This window comes from Notamacropus eugenii, chromosome 7 (assembly GCF_028372415.1).
Source record: "Notamacropus eugenii isolate mMacEug1 chromosome 7, mMacEug1.pri_v2, whole genome shotgun sequence".
Lineage (NCBI taxonomy): Eukaryota > Metazoa > Chordata > Mammalia > Diprotodontia > Macropodidae > Notamacropus > Notamacropus eugenii.
Window position 1 is genome coordinate 55503679 of NC_092878.1, and position 21826 is coordinate 55525504.

A 21826-nucleotide genomic window follows, 5' to 3' on the forward strand; every position below is an offset into this window, starting at 1 on the left:
GGTTTCCGTGGCAGAAATAATACCCATCGTACAGAGAGCCAAAGGGCCCTGTTGTACCCCCACTTCTCCTGTCGTGTGGTCCCTCACCCTGCTTTCGGAATCCCCCGCTCCTCCCCGGGCACTCCGGCCTCTTGGGTTCTCTCTCCAAATCTTCTACCAGGGTCACGGCTTCCTCTCCGCTCTCTGGACGATGCTCCTGTACCCAGGGCTGACTCTCCCCAGGCAGGACGGCCAGGAATTGCTCCAGCACCAGGGTCTCCAGGATTTGCTCCTTGGTCCGAACCTCTGGCCGTAACCACCTACAGCACAGCTCCCAGAGCTGGCTGAAAGCTTCCCGGGGCCCAGCCACCTCCTGGTAGTGGAATCTCCTGAACCGCTGTCGGAAGGTCTCCGAGTTCCCCACATCGCCTCTCAGAGCGGACTTGGCCATCGTTCACAGAGGAGGCAGTCTGACATCAGACGGAGGTGTGGCAGCCGGGGCTTCCCCCGGCCTCCTCTCTGTCTTTGGGGACCTGCGGGAGGAGCTTCTCCCTGGGCAGAGAGGAATGGGAGGGTCACAGGGGGCGCCCATTCATCCAAGGCCGTCCCAGGGCCAGCCTGAAGGAACCAGCTGGACTGGGAGCAGAAGCCAGGGTTAGGGACGGGAGCGGGGCTGCCCCAAAGCTGCCTCTGCGGCCTGAAGCAGCGAACCGCGTGTACTGACCGCACCTCCACAGCACCGGGGGGTCTGGATCCTAACGGCTGCCAGGCGGCGGGAGGGGCCAGCGGCCCAGCACCCAGCACCCAGCAGGGGGCCCTCACGGCCCGCCCCCCGCCCGATCCGAGCCCTTCCCAGAGCCCTCCGCGCCTGCCCCGCCCCCTCCGCTCCACTTTCACCACCTCCCCAGGCAACAATGGATGCAGGAACGTGTGGTCTTTGTTTTCCTCTAGTTTGGGGAACCTCGGGGTCCCGGCCCGTAACGGGCACGACAGGGGAGGGCCGGGTGGGCCCTGGGGGTCACCGTGAGCTGGGGGTGACAGCCGACGGGGGAGCGCTTCTACACGGGGGACAAGACCCTGCGGAGAGGACCTGGGGTGTCCCGGAGCCTGGCGGAGGGAGGGAGATCGGGGTTCGGGAAAGGACAGGGCGCCCGGGCTTCGGTCTCTTTGTCTCGGCTCCCTCCGGCCGGGTCACTCTTGGCGTCGTCCCGTCCTTTCCAGACGGTCACTGATTGGGCTGAGGGGAGCCCCAGGCACCCCTGTCCCGGCCTGCCTCCTCCATCTGTCCGCTCCTCTCCACCCCCGCCCCCTCCCACCGCTCCCCGCGAACCGAGTCCGGTCCCCGCCTCCCGGAGGGCCTCACCCGCTCCCGCTCCGGCCCCGGCCCGGCTCTGCAGCCTCCCAGACCAGCTCCCAAACCGGAAGTCCGCGCGGGAGACACCGAGGACCTTAGGGCGCGTGCGCCAAGGCCGCTGCCTGGACTACGTCTCCCAGAGAGCTCGGTGGACTAGAAGCGAACGTGGTCGCTCCGACCAAGCTACGTGAACGCTTCCGGGATTCCATTGGCAGGGAAAAGGAAGCCCTCGCGCTGGCCGGTGCCTTTTTCTCTTCCTCGAAGGAACTGTCTTTCCCGGCTAGTTGATTCGGCCGGAACTACACTTCCCAGCGGGCCTTGCGCACAGCGGCTGGAGCAGCGCTCCTCCCCCGACGGCCGGGGGAGCTCGCGCCGGCGGACGCTGCCTCAGCGGCCCGCTGCCCGCCGTGGGGATGATCCACGAGCTGCTCTTGGCTTTGAGCGGGTACCCGGGTGCCATCTTCACCTGGAACAAGCGGAGCGGCCTCCAGGTACGGCCCACCCTGAAGGGAGCGCTAATTGGAACTCCACCTGACGGGGAAAGCAAGGGGCGGAGTTAAGAGTGCCAGTGTTTAGGGCCGGGGCGGGACCTGGGGGGGGCGGGCTAAGGCGGTCAGAGGGGCGGGACCCTGGGAGTAGGGGGCGTGGACGGACTGCGGGGCCTGCGGTGGAGGAGCGGGGGGCGGGGCTTGGCCTGGGAGCCGCTAATGAGGGGGCGGAGCCTGGAAAAGGGCGGGAGGGGGTCGGCTCCCGGGGCTCTGGCGCGGGCTGGGGTAGAGGGGCGGGGCCACGACCGGGGTCTGCGCGAGAGGGCTGAAGAGAATGAATGGCCGAGGGAGAATTGTGTCACTTCACCCTGCCTGCCTCAGTTTCCTCATCTGTAAAATAAGCTAGAGAAGGAAACGGCAAGCAGCTGCAGCGTCTGCCTAGGAACCCCAAGACGGTCCAAGGTGATTGCGGACCCTGCGCTGTGTTTTACGGTAACCAGCCCGGTCTGTAAGAATTAAGAAATGAAGCAGGCGGGTCAGACTTCTCCGAGGTCCGAGGTCCGCCCCCGCCTTGGCCGCCTCACAGCAGGGGTCCCCTGCCAGGCTCAGGCTGCCCTTTGACCCGAGCCCCCCTCCAGAGGCTCTGACCGTGCAGCCCCTCCTACGAGCCTCTTCTCCCTTGGACCCCCTGCTGGGAGAAGCTGCCCGCGCTGCGCCCTCTTCGTTCCTGACCCTCTGCAGTCTGTCTCTTGACCCCATCATTCAACGAAACTAGACTCTTCAGGTTACTAATGGTCTCTTTATTGGCAAGTCCTCGCTTCAGTATTTGACGTTTTACGCCCCCCCCAGCCCCCAGCTCCCGGACACTCCTCTCTCAGTTTGTAATACTTAATTTCCCCCCACCCGACTTTTGCCTACGTATGTGACCACTCCTCAGCTCCCCGGATGCAGGTGTGCCTGTGCCCTCTCCTTTCTCAGGGACCTCGTTATCTTCCCCACGCGGATGGCATCCTGCCTGTATATGCAGCCTTAGTCTCTTTCCCTGCATAGACACCTCACACCCTGCCCGTTAGGTATTTTAAACCAGGTGTTTTATAAGAAATTCAAACTCCACGTGTCCAAAAAGCCCTCCTCTCCATCCCTGAATCTCCTTTTCCTCCTGCTGACTTCCCGGTTCCTGTCCAAAGCTCCGTCTCCCCCAGCCCAGATCCAGCCTTCCCTGTCCTTCTGCCTCTGCCTCTCACACCCAAGCCGCCTCCTGAATGCATCCTCCCCGGGGTTCCCTTCTAAAACATGGACCTGACCATTTCCCTCCCCTGCCCAAGGAGCATTCCTAGCTCTGGCTGGGCTCTAGGCTCAGACTTCTCCACCGGGCATGGAGTATACCCTCACAGTCTAACTCCGGAGTGATCGATTAGACATGAGTACCCTTGACGCACTCCCTTGCAGCCAAACTGAGCCCATGCAATTCCCTTTCCCCTCCTTGTGCCTGTCACAGGCTGTGCCCTCTTCCTGGAGGCCCTTAGGTGCCATCTCCTCCATGAGGCGCCCGCCCGCAGCTGCTAGTTCTCCCCTTGAAAAATTGTATTGTGTACGTTCTGTATTGACTTGCTTGCAAATATGTCGTATCTCCGCAGTGGAATACTTAGATCCTTGAGGAAAAGGACGATTTTTCTTTGCCTAGCACAATGCCAAGCCTATAATGAGAACTTAATAAATACTTGCTGATTGATTATCTGCTCCTACTTGCATGCTAATGAATGCTGCTAGAGGAAGTCCCAGCACTGCTAATTAGGTCTTCCACAAATGGATATTACTTAATCTTGACTTGGCCTTCACTTCTGCTTGCCAGTTCTCTTCCCTGATTGACCTTCTGTTGTACTTGTCTCCCACCCCTTCCCTGCTCTCTCTAGACAGCAGGTCTCAACTCACACTTCACTCAAAGTTCAGGACTGTTCATCATGAGCTTCCTCTTCTCCTCTGTGGAATGTTAAGGGAATTTGAAGATCTTCTTTGACCATTAATAGACACATAGAGCCCTGGCTACAGGGAGTTTCTAATTAAGTGCTGGGGCACCTTCAAGCTCCTGAGCACTCAGCCAATCAGATGCCAAGTCTTTGTTATATATTCTGGGAGTAGGCATTTGCTTTGGGGGTCCACTCATAAGAAGGATCTTTGGATTTCTTTGATTTCCTGGTGGAGATTCTGAGTAGCCATATGTTCGGAGCCCACACATCTCCGCCCCACACCCCGACTGCTCTGATGGCTGTGCTCCCTCAATCCAGTGATGTACATAAAGTGTACAGCAATATTGCTTTACCCAGACTGTTGGAGTTCTGTATGTCTTTGTGCTAATTTCTCTGCTTGCATTTTCTCCAAGTTCAGGGTGCTGACTTTTCCCCTGAACTAGTGAATGTAATTAAAATAGGATTGTTAACCCCTTTTTGAGCAGTCTTTCCTTTAAAAGCAGATCAAAGAACCTGTGCTAGCAGGCCATCCTGGGTGTGCTAGGGTGCTTGCTAATATACTCTGTTATGTACTTCAAATCATCTCGGTGTTATCCTCTCCTTTGCATTAGTCAAGGAAGAAGACATGGCCCTTCTCTTCACTAATGCCAAATCCTCTACGTCAGAGATTCCTTGAACTTGGTTTTTTTTTTTTAACAGTTTGATAACATTTTCAATATAATTAGTTCTTTTGGCAATCTCATGCTTTTTATTTTTGCATATTTACAAACTTTTCTGAAAAAGGGGTCTTTGGCCTTCACCAGACATGATCTGCCAAAGGAGTCCATGACACAGTAAAAATGAAGAAGCCCTATTCTACTAAAACCTTTGATCACCTCCTCTCCTATCTCCTCTGGGAACTTGCTCTTTCAGATATCTCTTTGCTCTCCCAAATTTCTAATCTCTCCCTGTCCACCGGCTCTTTCCATGATGCCCCATAAACATGCCAGCTGTTTTCTGTTAAACTTCTAGAAAAAGCTGTCTGCACTCATTGCTTCTACTTTCTCATTTCCCACATGTTTTTCAACCTCCTGCATCCTTGCTTCTGTCCTCACCACTTGGCTAAAGTTACTGTGTATAAGGTTACCAGTGATCTCTGTATTATTAATTCCAGTGGTCTTTTCTCAGTCCTCATCATTCTTGACTTCTCTGCCTCCTCTTTCTGACTTTCCCATCTCTGGATTTGTATGACATTGTTCTTTCATACTTCTCTTCCTCTCTGCTCTACCCATCCTTCTCAGTCTCTTTGCAGGATCTTCATCCATATCCTCCCGTAAGCACTGTCCCTGGGTGGGAGCACCACAGTGCTGGGTCCTGGACCCTCTTCTCCTTTACCTCTACTCTTTTACGGTGTTCACCTCTTGTTCCCGTGGGACCAACTATTATCTCTTGGCAGATAGCCCTCATCTCAGTCCTGAGCTCTGGTGCCACGTCTCCAACTATCCGTTAAACAACTGAAACTCTGAGTCATCCTTCATTCTTCCTTTAGCCTTTTCGTCCCCCAGGGATCAATCTGTTGGTAAGTCATACCTCTTCTGCCTCCATGACATTCTCACCTACGTTCTTTTCTCTCCTCTCATGGGAGCCTTCCTACTTGTGGTCCTCATCACCTTTCACCTGGACTATTGTAGTAACCTCTGATTTGCACTCCCTCCCTTTTTTCAGTCTGTTCTTTTTATGCCAAAGTCATATCCTTAAAGAATAGGTTTAACCATGCTACTCTTCTGCTCATGAAGCTTTAATGGCTCCCTGTTGCCTCTAAAATCAAATGCAAATTCACCAGTGTATGCCTTGAAATTGGAATAACTTTCTAATTGTTCTCCTTGCATCTGGTCTCCTCTTCTTCAGTCCACCCTCCACAGAGCTACCAAAGTAATGTTCTTAAAGCATATGTATGATCTTGTCATTCCTCTGCTCAAGGAGTTTCAATGGTGATTTTTTGGCACTGGAAAAAAATTCAGACTTTTTTTGGGGAGGAGGGGAAGGGATCAGAGACACTTAAAGCCCTTCCCAGTTTGGCTCCAGCTTTTTTTTACACTAGGGTTACATATTACTTTCCTTTATATACTAAATGTTCCATCTGTACTGGGTTCTATTTATTCTTAGTAGAGAGCACCCCATCTCCTCTCTCCATGCCTTTACCCATGCTGTGCCCCATGCCTAAAAGGCTTTCCTTTTTCATTTTGCCTCTTGGGACCCCGCTCTCTTCAAGCTTCAGCTCAGAGGATAAGATGCCTCTTCCCATTTCCCATTTGTTGATACCCTTCCCCCATGACTTTTTATACATTTTGTATTTACTTATCTGTATTGCTCAGTATGATGTAAACTCCTTAAGAGCAGATGCAGCTGCATTTTTCCTCTGTTGCTCACCGTGCCTGTCCCAGAGGTGCTCAGAAAGTGGTCGTGAAATTGAAGAGCTCAGCCAAGGAGAAGGAGTCGGCGCTGTTCTTCCTCTTCTTTTTGAATTTTTTTGTGTTTAACCTGTGGTTTGGGTGGATTTTTTCCCTAAACTTTCCAATTTTAGCAACTTAGAAAGTTGTCTTATTTATAGACTTTCTCATCTTTGGTATTTAGTGAAGTGATAGGGTTTGAGAAGAGGAGAATTCTCTTACTTTTTTTGTTTAATTTCTTCATACAATTGCCTTGCATTGTCTCTTGAGTAGTTTTGTTTTTTTTTAAGTTTTCATATGCATATGTTGGTGTGCCTCTTCATATCCCCTACAACTAGCACAGTCCTGGGCACACAGAAGGTGCTTGGTAAGTGTTTATTCATTGGTGGAATGTTAGAGATGGCAAGGCTGAAGGGATTAGGAAGGAAAAGGTAATTGCTTATTACATAGCTTCCTTGACCTCCTTCCAGATTATGAAAGTCCATTCAGGTGATGGATTCAAAATGTAGAATGAGACATTTTTTAGACCTAGACAGTACAAGAATTTGTTTGGCCCAACTATACACATTTATTACAGGGGTTTTGTTTTTCTTTTTTTCTTTTTAATGAGAGAGAAGGAGAGAAAGAAAATAAATGCTTGTTAATTGAAATTTTACATTTAAAAAATAAACACCATTTTCTTTTTAAGTGATATTTACATGATGATGTATTTGTTATAATCACTTTAAAAAGATGCCAGTAATGTGCAAATAGTTATATTTTACAGAACTCTTCTGATAAATACACCTCACAAAAGGCAGAATGAGGAGAAAAAAATGTCATCATAAAACATTTGGAGAAAAACATCCTGTCATTATTGTAAAGCATTTGGAGTATCCTTAGGGTGGGAGTCAAATGAATCAGAGGTATCTGTGTCCTTAATGTTGTTACCACTTTTGTAGGTGTCACAGGACTTTCCGTTTCTCCATCCGAGTGAAACCAGCGTCCTGAATCGACTCTGCCGCCTTGGCACGGACTATATTCGCTTTACAGAGTTCATTGAACGATATACAGGCCATGTGCAGCAGCAGGTGGGTGGTCGGCCCTTGAGGACAGTGGTGATGTTTTTTATACGTCTTGCATTTGGGCTCAGAAGAGCGCCAAGTATCGGTAGTATTAATAGTAACATTAATAACAGTGTTACGAATAATATTAATGACAGGAACATTTATAGAGTCACTGAATTTGAGAATTAAATAGCCCAAACTCTTACTACAAGCAGTCCTTGAAGACTTCTAATGGGAGAGAATTCATTACTTCCTGAGGTAACCCATTCCCTGCTTGGATAGGTCTAAGTCAGGGGCGGGGAACCTGCAGCCTCATGGCCACATGTGGCCTTCTAGGTCCTCAGGTACAGTCTGTTGATTGAGTCCAAGTTTTACAGAACAAAGGAGATATGTTCTGTGAAGTTTAGGTTCAGTCAAAGGGCCACTTTTGAGGACCTAGAGGACCACATGTGGCCTTGAGGACACGGGTTCCCCACCCCTGGTAGATGTTAGGAAGTTTTTTCCTGACATTGAGTATAAATTTGCCTCTCTGTGATTTCAACTCCTAGCTTCCTAGAAGCATAACAGATCCATGTGATGAATGAAAGAGAGAGTCCTGTGGAAGATGGAATTCCCCTAAGGTTATTTACAAATGTGTCGTTATTTGAATTGTTTTTCTGTAAGTTCTGGGAGTTTTTGTTCTACAGCATAAGAGTCAGCAGCGTACGATGTGAAGAGTGCTGGGTGGGGATCTGGTTCTGTCACATACTTCCTATGTGACCTTTGAGGAAGTAACAGAACCTCTCTGGTCTCAGAAGAACATCTGTCTATGAGTGGCATTATACACATTAGAAAGAGAGAGAAGGGAGTTGGAGGCTGGTTTTAAATTTAGACTTCTGGCTGGGCTTTTGCTCAAGTTGGAGTTAAAAATATGGGTTCCGCAGATCCAATAGTTCTCAAGGAAGATGGATTTTTTTCAACAGAGGAGGAATTCTGTCCTTTTTCTTTTTTCATCACAAAGTTTTTATTCTTCCTTAAGGCAAAGGGTTAAGAAGGTTCTGGCTTAAAATAAACATGACATCAGTTTTGGAAGGTGGGAATAGGAATTATGACTCACACTGATATAAATATTTACAAAATGCTTTCCTCGCAACATCCTTTTAGGTAGGGAGTATAAATATATTTTTCCCATTTTACAGAGAAGTAAACCCAGGCTCAGAGAAGTGAGGTGACTTTGCTTCAGGCTGTCCACCTAATCGGTCTTGGAACCAGCACTAGAGTTCAGTTTTCCTTTGTCTTAGGACCAGTGCTCCACACTGCACCAAATCTGGACTCAGTCCCCAGTTCTACCTCTTGTGACCTTGGACAGATCACTTAACCTCTCTGAACCTCTTCCTCATCTCTGAAGTGAGAAAGTTGGACTGGATGAACTCCAAGGACCTTTGGTGTTGTCAATCTGTGGTCCAACAATGTTAATGGGCAAACTATTTCCCTCACTCCGTTGTATGTTTCTTCTTACGGAGGTTAATTTGACACAGCTATTCAAACATCAGCAGTACAACTAATAATGACGTAATAACAACAAAAAGGATAGTATTTAAATAATACTTAAAGGATTTTGTAAAGCACTTGACAGATGTACCATTTGGTCCTCACAGCAGCTCTGGGAGGTAGGTGCTGTTAGTATCCTCATTTTACAAAGGAAACTGAGGCAGACAGAGGAAGTTTTACATGTCTAGGGTTCCACAGCTAGGAGGTGTTTTGAAGCCATATTTGAACTCAGGTCTTTGTGACTCCAGGTTCAGCACTTGATCTGCAAGTCCCAATCCTGGAGCTAATTTAATTAGCCTTTGTTTAATCGCAGGATCACCATCTGTCCCAGCAAGGCCAGGGTGGATTACATGGAATTTATTTGCGGGCCTTCTGCACAGGTCTGGACTCCATCCTGCAGCCATATCGTCAAGCACTGCTTGACTTGGAGCAAGAGGTGAGGTAGAGAAGAGGAGAAAGAGGCAGGCAGTAATGCCCCTGAGTCCCCCAGTTTCCTCACTAGACCACATCCTTGGAAAGAAAATGCGGTCCTCCCTCCCCACCATAGCTTGTCTTCCTTTAATTAGGGTTTCAGAATTGGGAAAATGCCTTTAATGAGCATATACCACTATAAGCTCTCCGTATTGTTCATTTAATGATCAAAGTAACTTCTTGCCTCTGTAAGAGGTTCCAGGGTATTCTGTGAACATTTTGCTTTCAGTTTTTAGTGACCTGTATCACTTTAGTGACCCTGTATCACTATCTTCTGTGGGAACCTAAAAGCACTCATTACCACAAGGTCTGTTCTCTCCCTCTCCCCAGCCAGTGTTCTTAGGTCATAGGTTAGAAACTTTTTGAGATGGTGTTTTTCTAATTATGTTTTTTATTGCAGTTCCTTGCTGACCCTCCCCTTTCCATATCACATGTCAATTACTCCTTGGACCAGGTATCTTTGTAGATAATGGAATATCTTGGGTTCTTTTTGTCTGTTCTCTCAGTCTTTTAGGTATATTTGACTAATCTAGTATTTTGAAGAGCTCTCCTACTTCCAGATTCGGAATTTGAATCTAAAATTTTACATTTTGGACATTTAATCTGCTTTATTATATGAGCATTATTTCATGAATTCTGAAGATAAATCGTCTCTTAACATTTGGTACTAAAGTTGTCCATGTTGATGTTATACTGACTATCCTGCCAGCCTCCAAAATAGGTGTTTCTAGCTAAAGATAGGCTGAGAGGAGTAGGCCCTTTTTTTGCCTCTTCTGGCTGGAGTTGATCTCTCTATCTTCATTCAGAAACGCCATCATTTCCAGAGCTTATGTTTATACTCCCTCTCTTACATTTGGAACACGTAAGAGATTACATTAGATTAATTCACTTTTGCTTTGCTTTGTAGTTCCAACTTCTTTTTCCCTCAGTGATGGTTGTTGTTGAACAGATTAAGAGTCAGAAGGTAAGCACTTCTTTTATTCTGGTTAATGATGTACGTAATTCAGTGTGCTTAGTGATTTGCACCACATAGATTTCTTCAAACTGTTGTGTTTGGGGGAACCATGAAATTAGACCTGAGAAGGAAAGGCATCATACATGTTGATCATTGATGGGAGCAAGGAGCTTTTTCCTCAAGGTCATGCTTCAGTATTAAGAGGTCACCATGCCTAAGTCATTCACCTAACTTTGTTAAATGTACTTTTTACTTAGGTTGTTGCTATTATTACTGTCATGGAAAAATTGATTCCAAGTATTCTGGGAGACTGTTGGCTTTTGGGATCTGAGCTAGTAACTCTGAGATCAGCAAGTGCTGAGTAGATTACCTAGTCAAGTTGGGTTGTGAAAAGTACCCTCTGGCTCCCTGAGTCCTTTTCTCTTGAGTTGTTATAAGAACAATCACAGGAAGCAGCCTTGAAAGTAGTATAATTTTTACAAATTCATCCACAGCATTTTAAAAAAATCTGCAGTGAGACAATTGGGTTGCATGTGACACACTCCTGTCCTCTTTCCCTCCTTCTACACACTCCCAACCCCAGAGATATTTAATGAGACCTTTGTAAATGTCACACAGATGCAGAATACATATCAATACTAATGTATATGGGCTCCCTCCCTCTTGCCCCCTTCTCTTTCTCTCCCCCCCCAACTCTGATCTGTCTGTCTGCCTCTCTTACACATACACACTTGTACTTATGCATACACATACACACACACACACACACACACACACACACACACACAGAGTAAATAAGTGCCACTTCTTCAGCTAAAAAGCCCAACCAGATAATTTAGGCCAAAGAATTGAATGAAGGGTAGGACTCAGTCCCACATAGAGGTAACCATAGCACAGAGGCAAAAGTATCTAATTTGGCTTCTTTCTTTGATGAATTGGACCAAACAGTTGCCAGCCCTCTACTTCATTTTGTGTTGTGTAGACACATACCCAGCTGTATGCACAGTGAGTTGTTTAAGTGCATCCCCTCCATTCCTGGAAGCCTTGTGTGGGCTTCTTCATGGACCTCTCTACCCCTGCAGCTTCTTTACACTCCCCTGTCCCCCCAAAATGAGAAGAAAAGTACCACCATGAATGGAGTTACGAGCCAGATGAAAATTTTCTCTCCTTTCCCATGTTAGCCTTCTCTGTCTCATTTCAATTGGGAAAGGAGAGTGAAAAATCCAAGAAGAGCTGGTGGTTCACTCACCTTCTTTTCCATGATGGGCCTAGGGATGCTGTGGGCTGAAGTTCAGCAGAAATAGAAAAGATTTGCACATTTTACTAGACTTCACTCTGCACAATTGGAAATGTGCTACATCCATGTTATCCTTTCTGACTACAGAAGCAAAGATAAAAACTCTCTCCTTAAAGAAGCTGATGGGGGGGCCGGTAGTTTTTACTTCTGAATTAACATATTCATTCTTGGCTGATGAATCTAGAACCTGTAATCTAAACATTTAAACATTCTTATGCAGTATCTTTGTGGAGAAGTTCTACTTTCTTCTTCCAGAACAAGCTAATAGGCATATCCCCAAGTAGATCTGGCTCAGGAGGAGATTGACTGACCCATTCAGTCACTTTTAGGAAACCCAATGGAATATGTAGCTAGTAGCACCTGCAAATATGGGGATCCAGGAAGGCTTCTTGCAGAAGGGGGGACTGTAGCTGAGACTTGAAGGATCCAGGAAAACTAGGAGGCAGAGGTGAGGAGGAAAGATTTCCAGGCATGAGTGATAGCTGGGGAAAATGCCTGAAGTCCAGTGACAGAATGTCAGCAATGAGGCCACTGTCACTGGATCAGTGTGTGCGTGTGTGTTTGTGTGTGTATTGGGGGAGTGAGATGAGGGAGTCACTGTTGATGTGTAAGAGGTAGGAAAGGACAAAGTTATGGAAGTGCCACTGGAATTGATTCAGTAGGTCCCTCCTGGACCAATCACAACTGAATGTACAATTTAAACTGTGCAGCAGGCACTGTATAATTTTTAGAAGTTTATCTTTTCCACAGATTCATGGGTGTCAGATCTTGGAAACAGTATACAAATACAGCTGTGGGGGACTGCCTCCTGTACGCAGTGCGCTAGAAAAGTAAGTCACAAAAACTTAAATAAGATTGACACAGTTCATCAAGACCATTTTATTTGCATATGATCTAAAACTTCTCCAAAATAGTTAGTAATAGATGGGACTGAAAAGCTAACACTGAGCAGATAGGTCTATATGATCAAAGTAGGAGAGGCCAGGATGCCAGCCAATAAAGAATCCAGGATGGTACTACATAAAAGAGAATGAATTAGTGTGGATGACTTTAAGGTCCCTCTGATTGTCAGATCCCATCATCCTTAGGGTGTTACCATTATATATGCTGGGTTTTGCTTGGCTATATTTGAGTATATCTTTTAAAGTAATTGCTATTTTCAGTCAGTAAGTCAACCGGCATTTTATTAAATGTTTACTATTTGCCAGGCTCTTTGCTAAGCCTGAAAATACAAAGAAAGGTAAAAATACTGTCCCTCCTCTCAAGTATCTTATTTTCCTAATGGGAGAAACAACTTTTAAACTATTTACATATAAGATATTGTTTATATGGAGTAGTTGAAAAGTAATTTCAGATCAGCCACTGGTATTGGGGAGGGACCAGGAAAGGCCTCCAGTAGATGGTGGGATTTGAGCTGAGTCCTGAAGTAAGCCAAGGGAGCCAACATGTGGAGAGTAGAAGGAAAAACCTCCCAGGCAGTGGGACAGCCTGTAACAAAGCATGGAGTTAGGAGAAGGCAGGAGCTGCTGGATTGTAAAGTATATGGAGAGAAGTAGAGGATAAGAAGACCGGAAAGGTAAGAAGGGGGCTAAGCAGAGAATTTTCTGTTTGATGCTGGCGGTGGTAGGGAACCAGCTCATATTGCCCATTTTTATCTTACCTTCTTTAAAACTTGAAGTTAAGCTTCTGTCCTGGGTGGAAAGACTGGACTCTGATCTCCAAGTTTCCTTCTAATTCTAATATTTGGTTACTGCACAAGAACATCTTGGAAATACTTGAGCTAGTTCTGGAGAGGGTGCTTGATCTTCTCTTTTCATGTATTTTTGTAATGCTCCATTTCTAATTGAGTCATCCTCCCTTACCACATCCATTCCCTTCCTTTTTGGTGAAACAAGAGAAAAGGAGCAAACTGCTTTTGTTGGCAGAGAAACAGACTTCTCTGAGCTCATCTCATTGTGTTTTAGCAGGAATTTTCAGCTCTGAAACTCTTACGCAGGGTGAGAATAAACAATATGGAAAAGAAACTGTCAAAATAGCTGAAGGACATTTTAAACTTAATATGGGAACTTTAATTATAAGAAATTTAATGACTAATTCCAAAAAGATAGGAATAAAAATGGAATGATTATTTTTAGTGTAATGGACAGTTTCCCTTCTGACTCACCAAATTCTTACTCAGATCTTGGCCAGTACCCTCTAGTGACGTCCCAGAATGGCCTGGGTGTTTGTGCCCAGCAAGGGCTTTTATGGCATTGGTTTTTCTCTCCCTTTCTCCACTCAGGATCTTGGCAGTGTGCCATGGGGTCATGTACAAGCAGCTTTCTGCCTGGATGCTACATGGCCTCCTCTTGGACCAACACGAAGAGTTCTTTATTAAACAGGGCCCATCTTCTGGCCTTGTCTCTACTCAACTGGAGGAGGAGGAGGAAGACCTGGGCATTGGAGGCCTGACAGGGAAGCAGTTACGAGAACTTCAGGACCTGGTGAGGATTTGAAGGGAAAGGCAGTACATTCCACCAGATAGTGACCCCTTCGCCCTCTCACATGAGCTTGCACTGAGCCTGCCACCTCGGTGCCATCTGCGCCACTTCCTTCAGCCTGTCCCTCCTGATATTTGCCTTTGTCTGAATGAGGTTTGCAGGATGCATGGGAAAGAGCGCTGAAGAGTACAACCCCCACCTCCTTTGCTTGTTTGTCTAGGTCCAGACTTAACCTCCCTGGGGCCTATTTTCCTCGTCTCTAAAATGAGATTGGACTTGATCCAGTTCCAGACCTGTGAGTCTATGATAATCCATTAGGCTGGGCAGTTGTGAGGCCTTCTTCATACCATACTAATACCATACTTAGGAAGTGGACAGCTCCTTAAGTTGTGTCTCTCTGGCAGCTTTTTGATGCAGCTCAAGGTCTTAATTAGGATTCACAAAAACCTATATAGATGCCAGTGTATTACATAAGAATCATAAATTCTTGGAACTGAGCATAATAGGATTTTTTTTTTTTAGGACTTCACAGGTCTAGTCCAACCTACTCATTTTACAGAGGAAGGAACTAAGGCTCAGAGCAGTTGAATGATTTAGCTAGAGTCCTGTAACTAGTTAATGGCAATGCTAGAACTAGAACGTTCATGTGTTGTGCCTCTCCTGCCTGCTAGCCACCAGGCTAGACTACCTCCTTGCAAGCACAGTACATGCCTGGCAGGTGGGAGTTGTACATCCCTGGGTTTAAAGTCCCTATTGCCCAATATATTAACTATGGAATATAAAGGATGGAGATAGATAGAGTTACTGCATACTTTCTTGTTTCCTTTGTCACTCTGTATCTCCTCACCCAGCGCCTGATTGAGGAAGAGAACATGCTGGCCCCATCCCTGAAGCAGTTTTCCCTTCGGGTGGAAATACTTCCTTCCTATATTCCAGTGAGAGTCGCTGAAAAAATCCTGTTTGTAGGAGAGTCTGTACAGATGTTTGAGAATCAGAATGTGAATCTGACCAGAAAAGGTAGGAAGTCCTGTCCTAACATCTCATCCCCAAGAGCTGGTCAAGAGCAGCTTTTATTGCCCATTGCCTCATGAGCCAAGGCAGTGGTCAGTGTAGTACATCATATTTTGAAATAAATCTTGTAAGAGGGCACCATGATGCTTCTTGTCAGAAATCTTCAAAGCAAGGGAAGTGGCACCCAGTGGTTAAGAGCAAAAATTATTGCCCTGTATTTACTAGACCCTGGTTAGTTAGATTGTCTATAGTAACAAATGAAAGAATCAGAGCGTTGTTGATAGCATAGCTCCGAGGGTCTCTCCTCCTACTGTCCATGATACACAGGATCTATTTTAAAGAATCAAGAAGACACCTTTGCTGCTGAACTGCATCGCCTCAAGCAGCAGCCTCTTTTCAGCCTTGTGGATTTTGAGCTGGTGGTGGACCGGATACGCAGCACTGTTGCTGAGGTTTGCCTTTTAAGTGTCTGATCCAGCATATGTTTTCTGAGGGGGTGGATTGACCTGGAAAGATAGAGAGTGGAGCACAGCAGCTGCTTCTTCTAGCTGGCACTAGAGACCAGGGTGAAGAAATGATTCCTCAGGCCAGACGCTTTCTCCGTCTTTGGGTTTTAGGAATGCTGCCATAGTAAGTGTCCTTCCCTCTTACTGAGCTCAGTCTCTTATGGGACATGGAATGCCTTGCTAGCTGCCTGACGGTGACAGAGACACAATCCACTCAGCATCTCGCGTCACAACGTTTTCTTTAGTTGAAGGAATAGATGAGATCTTTGTTTCACTTTGTGTGTGTATTTCTGCTCCACGGGAGCTTGGGACCAGATTGGGTTTTCCACTAAAGAACAAAAGGACGAAGGGCTAAGCTCTCTTGCTGCTGCCGTCTGTACAGGGTCTAGTAGCAGGTTTTCAGAAGGGTTTTTTGTAGACAGTTTATTGTCATGATCATATGAGTAGTATTCTTTCCTGAGTCATTCAGTGGAATATAGAGCAGCTTTTTAAATAAAGAATCCTCCTTTGTAATGGTGTTCTCAAAATGGGATTTCACTGATGTTCTTGTTTCCTCAGCATCTATGGAAACTTATGGTGGAGGAGTCAGATTTATTAGGCCAACTAAAGGTAATAGTTTCATTTATTTTTCTTTATTGTTAAAATGTAACTAACAGGAAATGACCTTTGCCTTCCCTAACTCTATTGATTTGGGGAAAAAAACCTATCCCTGGATTCTTAGGATGACCTTGTATACTCTTCCCCAAAATGAGCAGCCCATTGCTGGGTGTCATCTGAAGGAATAATTCCTTCCAGGATTTGCTTCTGTAAATACAAACATGATTGTAGAGATATACCATACTGTAGGACAAAGAGATAGACATAAGTTTTCTTGTAATTTTATCATTTGTGTTGCCACCAAGTAAAGATATCAAATATACTGTAATCTTCCTGGCTTAACAGCACCACTAAAATTTCTCTTCTTGATATGCCTGTTTAGAGGGGCAGAATCTCACATCCATCTGTTGGGGACAGGAAGGAAATGACACTGTGTTCATTGGTATGGGGAATTCCCAAGGAAAAACATTCTATCAGTGTATATCAGTACCTTCTCTGCAACTCCTTGTTTTAGAGAATTTATGTGGAGGTTGAGTGATTTGCCCAGGGTCATACAACCAAGATCTATCCCAAAAGGGACTTGGACCCAGGTCTTCTTGACTCTGAGGTTGGCTCTTTATCCACTGTACCACGCTGCCTCCAAATCCATGTGTTAGTTGGGTCCTAATTAAGGAGACAGCTCTGCACTGTTTCTAGTTTAAAAGCCTTTCTACAGTCTGGGAACCTACTTTGCCAGTGTTACTTCATACTATTCCCTTTCATGAGCTCTGTGTTCTGACCATTATGAGAACTAACTGTTCCCAAATGCTTCGTCTCCAGCCTCTTTCTTCTCACATGAGCCATCCCCCCCATGTCTGGAATGCATTCCTTTGTCATCTCTGCTTTGCAAAAGTCCTCGTCTTCTTCCTTCAAGGCTTAACTTGGGTTCCACTTCCTCAGGGAAGCCTTCGCTTATCTCCCCAGTTTTTAGTGCTTTCTGCTCTAATTTGTCTTTAGTTTTACTTATTTAGGTAAATATTCCATCTCCCAAGTAGACTATAAGCCACTCAACAGTAGGGGTAATTTAATTTTCTTCTGTGTGTTCCTCTCTCCTTGGACAGTGCCTTATACATAATAGGAGCTTTGTGAATGCTTTAATTGGATTGAATTCAATTCCTTGGATAGCGAAGAATTCCTAAGACTTGTGTGATTGTTGACTTGTATACTGACATTCTTTTTCAAAGATCATTAAAGACTTTTACCTGCTGGGACGAGGAGAACTGTTCCAGGCCTTCATTGACACAGCCCAGCATATGTTAAAGACACCGCCCACTGCAGTAACTGAGCATGGTAAGTACTCAACAGAAGAGTGAATGACTAAGTTACTTTCCTTGAGAGAAGAGCCCAACTCTCAGCTTCTTCATTGAGGGCTTGAGGGGCAGCCTCCTTACCTTCTGTTGCTGCCTAGGGAAGCCATTTCAGTGGGCCTGGATAGCTTCCATCACACTGCAGTCATCTCCTGGGACAAGCAGCCACATAACCAATGATATCTGTATGAAATGGTGTGGTCTGGACCCCAAAGTCAAATAGTGTTTGTTCCTGACGGTCAGGCAGGGTTGGATGGGAGAACATTTCTTCCAGGCTTCATCATATAGCCAGGTGCTATTATTTGCTCCTTGTTCTTTCTCTCTGCCAGATGTTAATGTGGCCTTCCAGCAGTCTGCCCACAAGGTGCTGTTAGATGATGACAACCTCCTCCCTCTGCTTCACCTGACAATTGAGTACCATGGAAAGGAACATAAGGGTATTAATTCCCTTTCTCTCTCCTTCGCATATCATTGTTCCTCCCTTTTTTCCTGATGCTGCTTCCTTCTCTGAAGACGCTTATATGGTTTTCATCTTAGAGTTATCTACCTTTAGCACTCAGGGGGTCCTAAGAAATCTTCTAGTTCAGCCTCTTCATTTTAAAGATTAAGAAACAGGGATACAGGGTGGTTACGCGACTTACCGAGACTCATGAGTGGCACAGCCAGGATTGGAATCCAGACCACTTCATTAGCAGCCAAGGGTTTTTTCATTATGCCATGCGTCAGTTCTTGTCTTATTCCAGCTGCCTCTGTCTCTAAAGACAACAAAATAATCTCTAAGATCTACCAAAAAACCTGCCTACACATTGTTTCCTTGCCCTCTGCCCACTATGTTTTCCTCCTTGTGTCTTAGACATCCCCCTGGTTTTTTCTCTCATGTTATTCATGTGCATTCTTCTTTCAACAAAACAAGTTGTCTGTCTTAATTAGACTGAAGTTTCTTCATTTTCTTTTTCTTTTTTTTTTTTTTGCCTTAGATGTTACTCAAGCACGAGAAGCACCTTCTCGGGACACCTCTCCCCGAGAAGCCCCTGCGTCAGGCTGGGCAGCCCTAGGTCTTTCCTACAAAGTGCAGTGGCCTCTGCACATTCTCTTCACTGCTGCTGTCCTGGAGAAGTAGGTTTACAAGACCTCTGTGAGCTTTTTGCTAGCAAACACTAACTATGGCAGGGAAGATAGAGGCCCTCTGACCAGTTGTTAGTAATCTGCAGGCCCAGGAGATACAACTTCAAGAATCCATCCATCTCCACCCCAGTCTATTTAACCTGCAGATGCTGACCTAAAACTGTTTAGAGCCCTTGGGGAAGTAGTATGGTTTAGTAGAAATAGCATTCACCTTGGAATCACTAAACCTGAGTGTGAATCCTGGCTGTGCCATTGGCTACCTCTGTGTTGATGGGCAAGTCATGTAAAGCCCCCAGGCCTTAGTGTCCTCATCTGTTGAATGAGGGGGTTGGATTCAATGACCTCCAAACTCCTAGGTCTTCCTCATATGCCATGTTGCTTCTGTTTTTGAAATTAATTTGAGGTGGCAGTGATCGGCATAATAAGCTTGATGCTGGATGTGTCCTTGAGCCCTTTGAAGAAGGCAGGTTTCAACAGGGATTATTTTAGAATTGAAGGAAATTAGGTTTCTTATTTTTCTGTGTAAACTCATGCCAAGATGAGAGGTCACATAGTTCCAGTTCCCCTAGGAATCAACTCTTCTTCCAAGTGCTTGTCTTCAGTATGTGTCCTCTGACATTTCTCCCATGTCAGCAGCTGTCACGACCTAGGGAGGAATAAAAAGTTTAGAATCACAGACTCTAGAATTGGAAGGGACCATACAAGTTATGTAGTACAGCCTCACTCCCAGGGCAGGAGTTCTTTCTCTGAAAGAGTAATTCAACCACCATTTGGATATTTGTGGAGATAGGAAACTCATTCCTTTTCAAAGAACGTTGTATCACTCTCAGACAGCTAACCATTACATAACATTAAGAGTTCATCATGCACATGGCACAATCCTGAGCCCTAAGAGATTGTGGAAAAAACATGCCTGCCTTTGAGGGGTTTACATTCCCCAAAGGCTGGTCACCTGTTGTTTCTCATGACCTCTGTATAGTTCAGTGAACTTTGTAAGGCAGGTGTTGTTTGGCATGACTTGCAAAGTAAAGGTAGAAGGAGCAGAGGCTGTTTGGAATGCTGGGCCTCCCATGAGTGAAATGGAAAGTCCTGGGACAGAAACATGCATTGGGCTGAGCCTCAGGAGAAAGGAACAAGGACTTTGCCTCCAGTAGAGAGGGCCCTTCTCTGGCTAGCTTCAAATCCTTTCTTTTTGAAAATGGGAAAGAAAAAGGGAGGAAGAGGAGGAATCTGGGACTTGACTGAGGGGAAAGGGGAGGTAGCTGGGAATGGAAGAGTCTAGCTTCACGGTGGTTGTTTTGGACCCAGGTACAATGTTGTCTTCAAGTACTTGCTCAGCGTACGACGAGTGCAGGCAGAACTGCAGCACTGCTGGGCTCTCCAAATGCAGCGCAAGCATCTCAAGTCTAACCAGAGCGATGCCATTAAATGGCGCCTACGGAACCACATGGCCTTCTTGGTGGATAATCTTCAGTATTATCTCCAGGTCTGTGCTGAAAGTTGAATGGTACATGGGAGATGAAGAAAGGGCAGGAGAAAGGTCTTGCAGGGATGTTTTATTCTTGCCCTGGGGGAACGCTCATGAGAGAAAAAAATTGGCCGTGGTTTTTAGGATTGCTATGTGGAATGGTATTGATGAGGCATAAGAAGCCCCAGAAGCACTAGCAATCTCATATGAGCAGCACCACTAAGGCACTTATTAAGTTCTTGTGGATAGGATGACATTGGCATCACCCTAAAATCCTGCTCTGTTTTGTTGTGACAGGAAGCTGACCCTGAGATTTTTTGCAAGTTGTCAGTAAAGTGCAAGTCCTGACCATATGACCAGCCTCACTAAGTTAGGAAAGGCTTCACATTAGATGGTTGATTGTCAGCTGATGAATTGGTTTGGTCACAGCAATTCACAAAGACTGTCTGCTAAAGTATAGAGTGGTGGCAATATAATTCACTGAAGGAAGCATCCTCGGGATGAAATCTCAGGTCTTTGGCATCACTGAAGTTTTGGCTTTCTGAAGTGTTCCATAAGTCTTTAAATTTTAATAAAATGTAACTGAGTCAGTCAGTATGAACATAAAACATCTGCTTTAATGACAGGAGGCTGGGTTGAACCAGGTTTTCAGCTTTCCCTGCCAATGTCATGCCACATAACAAGGGCTTTCTTGGTCAATTCAAGAGCACAGGGGAGTTTTCTGTGTTTTATTTTTCAGATGCCTCACTATCCTTTCTATCCTAGAGTGATTGTGTCCCATAAAATACTTTAATTACTTCTAATTCTCCTTCAGGTAGATGTGCTGGAGTCTCAATTCTCCCAGCTCCTCCATCAGATTAACTCCACAAGGGATTTTGAGAGCATCCAGTTGGCTCATGACCACTTCCTGAGCAACTTGCTGGCTCAGTCATTCATCTTGCTGAAACCTGTAAGTGGGGCTCGTTTGGCTTTCTGAAGTTTTTATAGCACTAAATCTTCCCCTTCTTCAGATGCTGATTGAGTTGACAAGACAACAGGCTTCCATTAATCAGATCTTTATTCCCCATTTTTGTTGGTATTTCGCAATATTTATAAATAGGAGACAGCACAGATGATATGTATTCAGGTTTCTGAGATAGATAAGGAACAGAAGAATAGTCTAAGGCAAAGGAAACAGAAACTGCTTTACATTAGCGTGTATGTGTGGTAATGATGAAAAGTAAGAGTGAGTGAAATGCTTGTTCTGCTAAAGATGTCTGTGAACTATTAGGATGGGGGTGGGGAACCTCTGGCCTCCAGGCCACATGTGACCCTCTAGGTCCTCAAGTGTGGCCCTGACTGAGTCCAAGTTTTACAGAGCAAACCCTTTTATTAAGGGGATTTGTTCTGTGTGGTTTGGATTCACTCAAGGACCTAGAGGGCCATATGTGGTCTGGAGGCTGCAGGTTCCCCACCCCTGCATTAGGATCAGCTGCCTGCCTTGGATGGTTTGAGTTCAGTTCTACTTTGGAGAGGGGATGATGGAACTAGAACTTCATCAACAAGTAGTCCTTTAGCACCTGCTCCATTAAGGCTGTATATCAGACAGTCAGGATCCAAACCTCTCAAGGAGATTACAGTGTAATTGGGAAGACAGATTATGCATACAATTGTATTGTTACTATAGCACCAAATAAATGGCACAGCCAGTAAATGCTAGAGTGCTTGGTAAAAATTAGGGCAGTCAGGGTTTCATGGAAGAAGTGGGCCTTAAGTTAGGCCTTGAAGAAAGACTTAG

General features: G+C 45.7%; 2 protein-coding genes and 1 long non-coding RNA gene across 35 annotated transcripts in view; 1 reads left to right on the plus strand and 2 right to left on the minus strand.

The window, feature by feature from the left end:
* The window catches only part of LOC140514471 (zinc finger and SCAN domain-containing protein 29-like), an 82984-nt gene extending 82554 nt beyond the window's left edge, over positions 1–430 (minus strand). For all 29 annotated transcript variants that reach the window (XR_011970638.1, XR_011970639.1, XR_011970657.1 and 26 more), the window contains exon 1: positions 88–430. Coding sequence is in view for 5 of the 29 variants with exons in the window: in XM_072624900.1 (XP_072481001.1) it covers positions 88–430 (343 nt within the window). In the remaining 24 variants the exon portion in view is untranslated. The remainder of the gene's footprint in view (positions 1–87) is intronic.
* Positions 431–1692: 1262 nt separating this feature from the next.
* The window catches only part of LOC140514450 (gamma-tubulin complex component 4-like), a 28579-nt gene continuing 8445 nt past the window's right edge, over positions 1693–21826 (plus strand). For 2 of the 5 annotated variants that reach the window (XM_072624856.1, XM_072624860.1), the window contains exons 1-15: positions 1693–1824; positions 7159–7287; positions 9107–9229; positions 9665–9718; positions 10172–10228; positions 12267–12346; positions 13798–13999; positions 14848–15013; positions 15335–15459; positions 16072–16122; positions 17334–17439; positions 17786–17893; positions 18434–18572; positions 19890–20067; positions 20864–20998. In XM_072624856.1, coding sequence (XP_072480957.1) covers positions 1747–1824; positions 7159–7287; positions 9107–9229; positions 9665–9718; positions 10172–10228; positions 12267–12346; positions 13798–13999; positions 14848–15013; positions 15335–15459; positions 16072–16122; positions 17334–17439; positions 17786–17893; positions 18434–18572; positions 19890–20067; positions 20864–20998 — 1731 coding nt within the window. In that variant the 5' untranslated portion in view covers positions 1693–1746. The remainder of the gene's footprint in view (positions 1825–7158; positions 7288–9106; positions 9230–9664; positions 9719–10171; positions 10229–12266; positions 12347–13797; positions 14000–14847; positions 15014–15334; positions 15460–16071; positions 16123–17333; positions 17440–17785; positions 17894–18433; positions 18573–19889; positions 20068–20863; positions 20999–21826) is intronic. The other 3 variants (XM_072624858.1, XM_072624859.1, XM_072624861.1) reach the window with 3 other exon arrangements.
* Positions 12381–13798, minus strand: LOC140514490 (uncharacterized). The gene is made up of 2 exons (XR_011970704.1): positions 13177–13798; positions 12381–13004 (listed from the first exon to the last, which is right to left on the minus strand). It is a non-coding gene; the product is annotated as an uncharacterized lncRNA (long non-coding RNA).